This window comes from Humulus lupulus, chromosome 7 (assembly GCF_963169125.1).
Source record: "Humulus lupulus chromosome 7, drHumLupu1.1, whole genome shotgun sequence".
In the NCBI taxonomy this organism is placed as follows: domain Eukaryota; kingdom Viridiplantae; phylum Streptophyta; class Magnoliopsida; order Rosales; family Cannabaceae; genus Humulus; species Humulus lupulus.
In genome coordinates this window covers 26,982,074-26,994,957 of record NC_084799.1, presented here as the reverse complement: position 1 = coordinate 26,994,957, position 12,884 = coordinate 26,982,074, and the positions used below count along the sequence as shown (strand labels likewise).

At 32.4% G+C, this 12,884-nt stretch overlaps 1 protein-coding gene across 1 annotated transcript; it reads left to right on the top strand.

Moving 5' to 3' along the window:
* The first annotated feature begins 4,432 nt into the window (after nucleotides 1-4,432).
* Nucleotides 4,433-8,737, top strand: LOC133791021 (methyl-CpG-binding domain-containing protein 7). The gene is made up of 8 exons (XM_062228901.1): nucleotides 4,433-4,866; nucleotides 5,278-5,400; nucleotides 6,230-6,343; nucleotides 6,583-6,678; nucleotides 7,245-7,358; nucleotides 7,697-7,825; nucleotides 7,914-8,051; nucleotides 8,152-8,737. The coding sequence occupies exons 1-8, from the start codon at nucleotides 4,684-4,686 to the stop codon at nucleotides 8,410-8,412; spliced, it is 1,158 nt and encodes a 385-aa protein (XP_062084885.1). The 5' UTR covers nucleotides 4,433-4,683; the 3' UTR covers nucleotides 8,413-8,737.
* Nucleotides 8,738-12,884: the final 4,147 nt, after the last annotated feature.

Here is a 12,884-nt window from a genome sequence, read left to right as displayed (position 1 = left end):
CTGAATGGAAATGGGAGGACATTACCATGGATTTTGTGGGAGAATTACCCAGAACAGTGGGACTTCATGACTCAGTGTGGGTGATAGTGGATAGATACACCAAGTAAGCCCATTTTCTTCCAGTGAGGTCGACTTATACTGTGGATCAGTATGCTGAGTTGTTTGTGAGGGAGATCGTACATCTCCATGGGGTTCCTAAGTCTATAGTGTCAGACTGGGATCCTATCTTCACTTCCAAGTTTTGGGGTGGTTTACAGAAAGCTTTGGGAACTCAGCTGAAGTTCAGTACAGCCTTTCATCCTCAGACTGATGGACAGTCTGAGAGGACGATCTAGGTATTGGAGGATATGCTCAGAGCATGTGTGATTGATTTTGAGGGTTCATGGAGTAAGTACCTTCCGTAGATTGAATTCTCGTACAACAGCAGTTATCAGTCAACGATTGGAGTGGCTCCCTATGAGATGTTATATGGGAGGAAGTGTAGACCGCCCATTCATTGGGATGAGATGGGTGAGAGGAGATATTTGGGGCCAGATATGGTTCAGAGGACAAGTGAGGCCATAGAGAAGATCCGGGCTAGGATGCTCGCTTCTCAGAGTAGGCAGAAAAGCTACGCTGATCCTAAGCGTAGGGATGTGGAGTTTCAAGTTGGGGACCACGTCTTTCTCCGAGTTTCACCATTGCGAGGGGTGAGGAGGTTTGGAAAGAAGGGCAAGCTCAGCCCAAGATTCATTGGACCGTTCGAAATCCTGGAAAGGATTGGTCAGGTGGCTTACAGATTAGCTTTGCCGCCTTTGTTGTCTGGAGTTCATGATGTGTTCCATGTCTCCATGCTTCGGAAGTATGTCTCAGATGTGACTCATGTGCTGAGGCATGAGGATTTGGAGTTACAAGCAGATTTGGCTTATGAAGAGCAACCAGTTCAGATCTTGGATCAAAAAGATAAAGTGTTGCGGAATAAGACGATTCCTTTGGTTAAAGTGTTGTGGAGGAACAGTAAGGTCGAGGAGGTGACCTGGGAGCTTAAGACAGCGATGCGGGATCAGTATCCCGAGTTGTTCAGGTAAATTTCGAGGACGAAATTCTCATTAGGAGGGGATAGTTGTAACGACCCAAATTCACTAATAAGGCTTAAGGGCCTTGATTAGTGTGCCTGGAGAGCATAATGGGAATTATGTGTGATTTTAATTATTAAGATGCATGATTATGAGTTAAAGCATGTTATATGACTATCTGAATATTTTAGATGCATGACTATGTGTATTAGTATGCATGTAGGCCCTGACTAGGTTAGAGGAGCATAATCGTAATTTTGGCCATTATGGGCATAACTGCTTTGATATATGTGATAATTGTCGAGACCACATTATTATGTGGATATATCTGTGATCTGTGACTCGATACGATCCTAGTGAGCAAAGTAACGAAAAGTTATGGCGGGGATTTATACCCGGCTCGGGGTGAGCTTAGGGGTATAAATGGGAATTTAGGGAAAATACTGGAGTCTGTCTTGACATTGAGGAGTACTATTGGTGGTTAATTAGGTATTGGGAATTAAGCGGGAAATATTAGAGACACTCGAGGAATTAGCGGGAATTGGGTGAAATGACTAAATGCCCTAAGTGGATTAAAAGGTTTAGAATTAATAGGGAGGGCATTAAGGTCATTTTGGCTTTTAAGGATGGGTATTACTGAGGCTTTATGTTAGTGGGATTTGTAGAATATCACAGAAGTCTGAGGAAAGAAAAGAAGGAAAAAGGAAAGGAAGGAAAAACATAGAAGTTTACCCTGAGTCGGTTTGTGCTTTCACCACCACTGTTTCTTCATTCTTTTTGGAGTAAAGCTCAAAGGGGAGCTAGGTCAATTAAGCTACAAGATTTCTGAGCTGAACTTGAGGATTTGGCAATGGTTTAGCAAGGTTAGGCCATCACTTGAGGTGAGGTTCTGTAAATTCTCTGGTTGCTGGTTTTAGTTTTTGAAATGTGGTGTGTAAGCTGGGTTTGATGGGGATTTTGGGAAATTCAGGGCAAAGGTTAAGGAGGAGCAAGCTAGAGGAGTCTAGAGGCAGCTTGTGGTCGAAATCCTATCAAAGGTATAAAGTCTAACTCTAACTTTGTTGTTCAGCTAGTTTTTATTGAGTTTTAGAGCTTAGAAGTGGCTATGGTGAATTCTGAGTTTGTGGATGCATGTGCTTGGGTTTTAGGTGTTTGGGGTGCTTGGGATGAGTGGAGTGTGGTCATGAGGTTGTTTTTGAGTTTGGAAAAGAGTTGGAAGAGTTTTGGTTAAGGTTGGTTCGAAGAAATCGCAGAAGAGAAAAATTGGTGCTGGGCTGTCTATGACTAGCGCTACAGCGCTAGCCTTTGGGGCACTGTAGCGCTAGGCCATAATGCTAAGGGGATTTTGGCTTCTGTTTGTAGCGCTGTAGCGCCCTCCCAAGAGCGTTGTAGTGCTACCCTGCCTTCTGAAGGGGATTTTAGGGTTGTTTGCAAGGGTTTTTGACCTAGGGTTTGGGGTTTGATTCCACCACCTTGTTTGGTGGAACTAGGACTTCCCGGGGGCTCGGGATTGGCCCCGAGGCTAGGTTTTGAACTTGGGGATTGATGATGACTTTGGCTATGGTTGTGTTTAGGTGAGCGCTAGGGCTCGAGGGGGATCGTGCTCAAGGAGTTGAGAGATCAAAGCCAGTGAGTTCAAAGGTAAGAAAACTGCACCCGATTATGTGTTGTGGTGGGACTAAGTGCTCCCGAGAATTGTATCGTGTCAATGATGGTATTATGCAATGGGACATGTAAAGCGGCCTAAGAGTACCGTACATAGTATATGCGCATAGGGCGCGGCTTGGCCGCTGGTAGCCGAGAATACTCACTGAGCTCGGCTTAATTAGGCCGGAGTCAGTGGGATAACGGAGGGAGCAGCCTGAGAGCGCTAGCCCTAGTTATCATTTGTGCTGTGATATATGAATTGAATTGATAAGCTTAGTATGCTGAACACTTGGACATGCTAAATGATTACATGTTTGAGAACTTATGATGCAATGTGGGTTATGGACTTGTCTGTTGATTGCTTATGCTCTGTTGTTGTGTTTTCTTGCTGGGCCTTGGCTCACGGGTGCTACGTGGTGCAGGTAAAGGCAAAGGCAAGTTGGACCAAGCCTGAAGTGGAGAGCTCCGAGGTGAAATGTGCATAGTCAGCCGTTCGATCATCATGGTCGAGGAGTGGATCAGGACTGGGATTACCTAACCGCCTGTTTTGCCTTAGTATGGCTGGTTAATGTATCTGAATCTTATAACTTTTGTAAACGATCTTTAAACTTGTATTTTTGGGATCCCGTGTAAACGAGTAACGTTTCTTAATGAGAATGAAGCTTTTGAGACCAAAACATTTTAAACCCTAGTTCCTTTATAGTCTTAGTGTCACGATTTTGTTTAATTGACTTGGTTAGCAAGTCTGGCACTTTATAAACACACAGTGTAATGGTCTTGGCTATCCAGGGCGTTACACTCCCACCACCACAGTCGAAGCCCCTAGCACCGAAGGCTCCCACCACCATCGTTGAAGCCTCCCACCACCACCCTTTGTGTATCGTGTTTCTCCAAAAATATATGTGTGAACCAAGTGTGAATTACGTGTGTACAAAGTGTGAATAATGTGTGAACCAAATGTCAACCATATGTGTGTATCATGTGTGCATTATGTGTGAACCAAGTGTGAATTATGTGTGAACCACGTGTGAATAATGTGTGAACCATATGTGAACTAAGTGTAAAGCATGTGTGAACCGTGTGTGAACCAAGTGTGAAACATGCATGTGTGAACAATGTGTAAACCATATGTGAATTATGTGTAAACCAAGTGTGAATCATGTGTGCACCAAATGTGAATAATGTGTTAACTATATGTGAACAAGGTGTGAACTACGTGTGAAGTATGTGTGAACACAGTGACCTAAATTGCGGAAATCAATCGAAAAATCGTCATCTCAACATAAAATTATTTCTTTTCATGGATTTTTTAGCCTAGAATAGTTCGAAAATTCCATATAAAGTATTACACAAGATACTCATAACCTATAAATAAAAAAACACTTACTCATTATCAAATCAAATATTCAATATTCTTCAAGTTTGAGAGATGATTTCTCTTTAATCTTCAATCTTCTTTAACTTAGGTGAGAAGAAAAGAGTTGTGAGAGATAACGTCACTTTCCAAATTTTAGTGAGAAGAAAAATGGTGTTGATCTTTGAGATTGGATGATTTGAGAGAGAAGAGGTATTTGCTCTTTTTAGTAGAGTAGATCATTTTGGTGACTGCTAAGTACATGCAAGATAAACAAAATGGAGAAAAACTTAATATTTATTATTGAGGAGTATTAATATCTTTTTAAGAGTATATAAAGTTATTAACGTGAGAAACATTAATTAGGGGTTGGGGTTATAAATACAAGGTTAAAAAGAGCTAGTCCATTATTAAAGTTGCTAAGGGGACGGAGGTGGCAGTGCCCGCCAATTCCCGGTCCCGTCAGATAAGGAGATATTTGTTAAACACAGCACAGTAAAACTAATTCGGTCGACTATAAATTTTTAATGAATTCAATTACCAAACCAAATAAGTTATATAACCGAAAATCTGCTTTAATAGAGATGAAGAAATAGAGACAAAGTGAAAAAAAACAGCGTGATCAGCATGAAGAGAAAAGCTAGAGCTATAAAGGTGAAACCTCTGCAAACGCTACCGGCATGCACCGACGCACATTCCGATCACCGCCTCATTTCCACCTCTACCTCCGTCTCAACCCAATTCACACTGCCTCATGATTGGTTGGTTCAGCATAAACCCCGCCCTAGCAGGCCTTCTCAAATTGACAAGGTTTTGTTTTTTTTATTTATTTAATAACTGGAGAGAAGAGAACTAGTTATTGTCATCATTTTTTTTTATGTTAGATGAATTATCCGCAATTGCAAGAAAACAACTGCATTGATTTTATTTGTTTCTTTATTTATATGCTAAAATATGAGACAAGAAAGGGTGGGAAATGGTGGTGTTTGGGTTATTTGATTGGAATTCAATTCAATTAAGTTGTGATTGTTGTTGTTCCAATTTACAATTCCATTGCTTCAAACAATTTTGCAGTTTTTATTATCACATGTTGAAAAGTAAACATAGAAAAAGTGAATTGGGTTTTAGTATACTGTTGTTCTTAATATGAACACTATGTTAGAGGTCATATTTTTGTAATTCTCTCATTGAAACTTATATGACCTACCAAAATTTGTGCAGTATTATATTGAACCCGGTACAGGAAATGTGTTTCGGTCGCTGGTAGCGGTTGAGAGATACCTTAGGGATGGCGAAACACATGCCTCCCCAGACAAGGTGTTGAAAGAATCAGGCAACAAATGTGTAAGCCTTGAACTTGAATTATATATGTACACCTAAAAATGATAATATAGGAATGTTTTCACTAAAAAGGATTTAAGTTTAAATTATGTTAATTCGCTCCTGTGAGGATTACTATGGGTTTCAAGTGAAGAAATAACATGTATGTTTTTTCGGGTTGTCTCATATAAGCTTTCTTGTAGATTTTAGTCTATAATTGGCATTTGCTTTTATGTTCTCTTATTAAAATTCTTCTGGTTATATTTGGCGAAGAAGGCCCAGGAGATTGAATTGACCGAAAATAAAATATTGAAAAAAGAAATAGAAGCTTCAAAACTTGTTTACAGATCCTATCAAGTTCGCACCCTGCAGTAAACTTAAGTGAGTTCCAATTTTCCCACAAATGCTTTTGCAAGCGGTGGGAAGGTGAGGAGGATTTCATAGGGAACTCAAGTATTATCTAATACATCAAGTCTTTAATAATTAATTTCAACTTGATTACATGTCCTTTACTTTCACATTAACACCAGATGTTTATACTGATGTATATCAAGCCAGAGTGCTATTCCGGCATTATTCTGTTGAGGAAAGTTGCGTAGATTCTTCATGGTACACTTGATTTGATAGAGGGACCCTGCTGCATAAGGGTGATTTTAATTTGGAGTAATCCAATAAATTTAATCCATTTATGTCAATTTGTAAGATAAGAGGGAAAAGGCTTAACCTTTTAGTGGATTTATTTTGATAAGTCAGCTATTGCTGTATCAGCAATCCAAACTGTAGAAGCAAAAATTTAAACTTTAATGATTAGATACAAATAGAAATCTTCATTGACAGCTAAATACTACTGCAGACGCAAATTATTCTCTTGAACACCAAGAGCAGTTCAAAGTTTACACTTCCTGATGATTGGATCATTGGGATAAATGAAAGGAAGAAGGGAGCTACTGCTGGTCGTATTGACAAGGTATCTCTTCTTTCCAACATTAGAAGCATCACTTTTTTGTTTTATTTATTTATTATTATACAAGATTTATCACGCTCTGTACTTGTTGAAGGAAATTCCATATTTTTAGCAAGGTAAATTTTGTGCATATACATAGATGCATGGATGAATGAGTGCAAACAATTCAATGCATCCTGATGTTATCAAACATATGGTTCCATGACAAGCTAGAAAATTTACAAGCTGATTTACATTTGCAGTACTATGTTGAGCCAGGGACTGGACGTCAATTTCGCTCCTTAAGAGATGTTGAGAGACACCTGAAAGAGACAAACATGGTCACAGCGCCAGTCAAGGTATTTAAATATTTCACAAGCATCATACAAGTTTTTATACAACACATGGATTGGTATTTATTTGATTCAGGTGATTCTTCACCTATACAACAATGATCATCATCTCCTTCCTTGCAGGTCTGGTTGTCAGAGTAAAAATGTGTTCATTCTTTAAAATTTTGAATTAAAGTAACAAAGAATAATGAATCCATTCCCTGGAAAAAAAAAAGTCTAATATAAGGGTGGTTCACTTATGGGTATAATTGAAAAAGTTAAGTCCATGTGTTTTTATGCATTTAACTTTAATCTTTTGAATTCAATTCCACTAACATGCACAATTGAAGCATCTTCAATAGTTAACCTGCATTGCTGGAGTATGGCGTTCTATAGCTTGAAAATCTTCATCCACATCTGTCTTTGAATATTAAGGCACCCATATTACAGGGAAAAGTGTTAACCTTTTACTGGATTCAGAAGTTTCTGAGATCTCTGCATTAGTTTAATCCAATTTTCCGAAGAAAGAGTTTCATTTTGTAATGATTAAATGTTGAAGGAAAATCCTAATTGAAAATACTAAAATTACGCAGATCCAACATTCTCTACTTATCACTGAGAGGCCCCCGAACTTTGTACTACCTGATGGTTGGATCATTCAGAAAACTCCACGACGCAAGAGCATTTATAGTGATAGGCCTTGTAAGGTATTTTTTCTGTTTTCAGATTAAGCCTCTCTTTTTCTCGTTTATCCTGAGTTTATTATGATTCATGTACCTGCTGGAAGCAATTGCATTTTGAGCTCTAATACTTTGCACAGTGACTTATCTTCTTTGCCATATGTATATATTGAGAGTTTCTGTCAGTGTAGGCTAGCAATTCCATGTTTCCTAGTGTTCCCTCATTAATAAGCACACGAATCCATCAGAAACTAGATACACGGGCTTGGACGACTGTCAATTCAATGCTTTCTGCTGTTCTTTCATTATTAAGCACATGGCACCATCAGAAACTATAGAATTTATATGCTGATTTACATGTGCAGCACTATGTTGAGCTGAAGACCGGAAATGTATTCAGGTCATTAAAAGCTGTTGAGAGACACCTAAAAGAAGAAGAAGCAAAGGAATATGCAATGACACTCAATGCATTCAAACATTCCCATAAGCGTAAGGTATGCTCGTTCACAAGTTACAACCAGTGAAACAGTGTATATTTGATTCTTTGATCCTTGACAAAATATAGGTTTGCTTCAAATTCAGGTTTCAACCAAATCTGATTCCCATAATGTATGTGCACCTGATGAGACACGTTCTACTAAAGTTAATGATGACCCCCCTACAACATATAACGAACATACAATTGTGTCAAAGGAAGTCACACATCACAATGTTTCCGGAGTAAGTTTATGAGCTCATTAATGCTGTAGTTGAATATTAGAGCAAGAATCTTGTTGATAATTCTTTTGAATATATCTATTTGTGTATATTTCTTTTCTAGCTTTTTGACCATTCTGATTCGCCAAAAAAAAGTAACCCGAGAGAAGAAGTTGAAGCCTCAATGGATGATTTTTCCTGCACACCATCGAAGATAAAGTGGGTTCTAGGTGGTCCTGCTGGAGATATGTGGAATCCTTTTGTTGGTGATTTTATGGTCCCAGAATCTATGAAGCAAAAGTGGTCTGAAACCTTTATATCATCCCTCCATGGTGAAAAGCTTAAACCAGGCGTTTGTGGTATGAATGATTTTCTGGCAAAGTAGTGTTCTCGTGCTGATTTTGTGAATATGAAAGAATGTAATGCCACGAGGTTCATATACGTACTTGAAGTTGAAAATGAGTTTTGTCTCAACCAGAAGACATATATAAATAGAAGTAAATGTACATATTTTTTCATGGACTGAATGCAAAGATGCCTGGTTGATTAGTCTGAATCACTTTTGGCCAAGTTTTTCTTTTGAGACCAGTTTTTTATTATTAATTCCCTTGTATAACTTTGGACTCAAGTGGCAAGTGCAAGTGCAAGTGCAACCTGAGCACAGTTGCAGAGAATAAAGAGAAGATCTATGTATGCGTACACATCAAAAACTCAATGTTTTGAGAAATTAGAATCATTATATTGAGATTATCACAATTCAACCAATGTATGGCTATGTCGTGATTCATGTTCTTATAAATTACTTGAAAAATAATTAGGAGAGTCTCTTCTAAATATATCTATAAATTAAAAAATTATTGCGACCATTAAATTAAGATAAAATGTAAATTGTTTTTTTCACTAATAATTGATTCTACTAATTTTTTTTATTTATATGTACAAGTAATGTTGGAAAGAAAATAAATATTATTATGAATTGGATAATTTTTATAATTTTTTTTGGTAATATAATTAGAATATTCGAAAAATTAAATCAAATTACTTAATTATTACATCTAACATGAGAAGAGGCACAATTCTCCCTTGTATTGTGGTACTAAATTTTTTATTCCTTTAGAAAATTTGATGTGTGAAAATAATTTAATATTAATATATTTGTGGGTGTTTAGTATGAGAGTTGAGTCTTGAGTTTGGTGAAAGTGGAGTAAGCTCTCTTTAAATTATAGATTTTACATAAAATACTTAATTTTGCTAAAAAATTACATTTTTACCATCAAACTTTTTTTTATTCTTTTCAATTTTACGAGAATTTTTTTTATATTTTTACAATTTTGTCTTTTTTGTGTTGTTTTTACGTTTTTTAAGTTTATTTTGGGTTAATGTTTAGTTGTTCTAATATATATTATTTTTTTGTTTTAGTTTATTTTGAGTTGATGTGTGAGTTGTTTTTAGTTGTTTTTCATGAGACCGTATTTTTCTAATTATGAAACTTTAAATATCGTATTTTTAGAAACTTGAGTACGTATTTTTTAAGAGCAAAATTAGGTACAATAAAAAAAAACTAAAAAAAATGTATGTATCTAAAATAAAAATCTTTAAGATAATTTAAATCTCACATGTTTGAAAAGTTCGAAATTACTATCAAATCAAGCTAAAAAGTGATCCACATAGAAACACAAATTCCAAATCATTAAAAATTAATTTAATTGACCAAACCTAATTCTCATACCAAACATTCTCAAATAGTCTAGTGAATGGAGTTGAATTGAAATAGAAATCTAAAATTTTCCATACCAATTTATTTTCTATCAATTCATTGGTTTAATTTTTAATTTTTTTTCTTTCAATTCAGTGATAATATTCTACGATAAACTTACAACTATACACTTAATACGTCAAAAAATTCAAAAAATACGATGAATTAAAGTATTTACATATATACGGTAGAAAGTTATATAAATACGTACGTGAGTTGTTAATCTGAAAAATAGCTTAGCCTAAAAATAATTCTACATAATTTAATATATATTACTCCAAGCCTGCACAAAATAAAAAAAAACAAAGAAAATGACTTTTGTTTTTCAATAAAATATGGTTACTAATGTTAATAAAAAAAGGGGAAATAGTAAGAAAAAAATCTTATAAATATGTAATGGTATGAATTTATTTGTTTTAATTAAATAAAAAAATTGATGAAATTTGTTATTTTCTCAATAAAAATAATAATTTAATGATGATTAGGATTATGATTATCTTTTTGAATACTTACTTCTTTAACAAAATTAACTTAAATTTGACGTTATGAATAAAATCAATAAAAATTAACTAACTTGCAAAGTTCTTCAGCTAGAAAAATAATCCATGATACATATAATTACTATGAATTTAATGTCATTAAAAACATCTTTAATTTTTAACATTTTAAAATATAAATTCATACTTATTATTATAATTTTATATAACATTTCTTTGCATTATTAGACCATTATCATACAAGCAACAAGCACAAAAATAAATATTTTCTTATATATAAAGTAATAAAAACTTTGTAAGATAATAATTAAAAAAAGTCATTAAAATGGAAATAAGTTGTAACAAAAAATAAATATAACAAAATGAATGGAAAATCAAATTATAAATATGTAGTTACAAAAATATGAACAAGCAATAACATAATTGTTGATAATAAATCCTATAAAATTTTGAAAGTATTACTAACCTAAATTTATAAAATTGTTGGTAATTAATCTTATAATTGAACAATATATTTATAACATATGTTACAAAATTATTAGTGATTAGTTCAGTAACCCTTTAAAATTATTAATAACTCATGATTACGAAATTTTTAGCAACTAATCTAATCATAATTAACATTTTAGTAATAATTTGGTAACTCACCATTACAAGCTTAACTCATTGTTACCAAATTGGTAACTCATTGTTACAAACTTATAATTTATTGTTACGAAATTGGAAACTTGTTGTTATTAATTTGGAACTTACTTTTGCGAACTCATCACTCATTGTTATAATATTAGTAACTCTTCCTTGTAAAAATATTTAAATTTTATAAAGTTTAAAGTAATATTTTTCTGTATTGTTACGAAATTGTAACCAAAGTTTACAGAAAAAGATTTACTTTTCCGGTGAAATTCAATATTTTAATTTTGTAAACAGCTTTTATAAACTAATTCGTAAAGAAAAAAAAAATTGTAATAAAGGTTTACAAAACTAATTTCACAACTAAAACTTTTATTTTTGTAATTAACATTTACAGAATAATTTACAAATTTATTTGACATGATTGTAACAAATATTTATAAGACATTATTTTGTAAATAATATTTACATAATAATTATTGTAACAGATTGCTACATATTCAGAAAATACCATATAACAACCTTCTTTTTTTGCCTTCAAGTTCAGACCTCCCTCAAGTACATTAATCATTCATTAAATATATATAAATATACTAGCAATATTTTTTGAACACATAATGGCCTATGCATACAATGAGATCATATTAATCTAAAATTTGAAAACTCCAATACAATTAGCAAAATCATGAAGCTAAAACAGATGAATTTCTAAACTTGCGGTGTTTTATGTAATTAATCAATATATATATATATAACGTTTTTTTAGTTATCTATGATTGTTGTTTATGATTAGGTTATTCTTTCCATAAATCTTAAATATAAATATATATATATATCTTTTTTATATAATAAGTGTGTAGATAACACAAATTTTTTGTTTTAACGATTTTTTATTTTTATTTTTTGTTAACTTTAACGGAATATTTTTATATTTAACCGAATATTTTTATATTTAACTTAAATTTAAATAATAATAAAAAAATAAATAATTAAATAAATTAAAATAAAATATTTTTGTGATATTTTACAATGATAATTATTTATATAATAAAATTATATATTTTATAACTTAAATACTATTTAATTGAACTTAGACTTAATATTATATTAAACATGTAATATATAATATTTGTTATCACTACCTAATTAAAAAATTAGAACAAACATAAACTTAAACAAAAATTAATTAATTAAAATATGATATTTTTAAGATATTTTATGATAATTTAAATAATTAAATCATATTTATTTAAAAATAATAAAAGCATACATATCATTTTTTTATCTTATGAATTTGTGTGATAGTTTGTTTTTTATTAAGTGTTTGACGCTCTTTTTCTTATCAAATTCACAAAAGGACATTATGAGATACATTATAAACTAAAAATAGTTTATGCATGCATATTAATGTCTACACTACTTTTTCTATTCTTATTTTATTTTTATTATTAATTTCTTTTTAAATATTATTGTAATTTATATATATATGTCATGTAGCCATGTAATTATATATCTATATCAATATTGTGTTTAAATATCATATATGTAAAGATTATTAATATAAATATTTATATACTGTAGAACTATAATTTATTCTATTATATATATATTTTTTTTTAAATAATGAATCATTTTTTATCAAAATGATAGATTATGTTTATAATTTTGAAACTAAATAAGCACGTTACTTTTACCTAATATATATATATATATATATCTTCTATATAATAAATGTGTAGATAACGGTAATTCTTGGTTTAACGGTTTTTTATTTTTTTTAATGTTAACTTTAACGGAATATTCTTATTTTTAACAGAATATTTTTATATCTAACTGTAGTTTGTAAACACTAAAACTTAAATAAAATAAAATAAAATAAATAATTAAAAAAATTAAATAAAATATTTTTGAGATATTTTACAATGATAATTATTTAAAAATAATAAATAATTAAACAAATTAAATTAAAATAGG

Bases quoted from the DNA above. Each gene is read 5' to 3' on its own strand.
- LOC133791021 (XM_062228901.1), top strand. From the start codon at position 4,684: ATGAAGAGAAAAGCTAGAGCTATAAAGGTGAAACCTCTGCAAACGCTA. The intron at 5,401-6,229 runs GTAAGCCTTGAA...ATACTACTGCAG, and splicing joins AAGAATCAGGCAACAAATGT to ACGCAAATTATTCTCTTGAA. The intron at 7,826-7,913 runs GTATGCTCGTTC...CTTCAAATTCAG, and splicing joins AACATTCCCATAAGCGTAAG to GTTTCAACCAAATCTGATTC.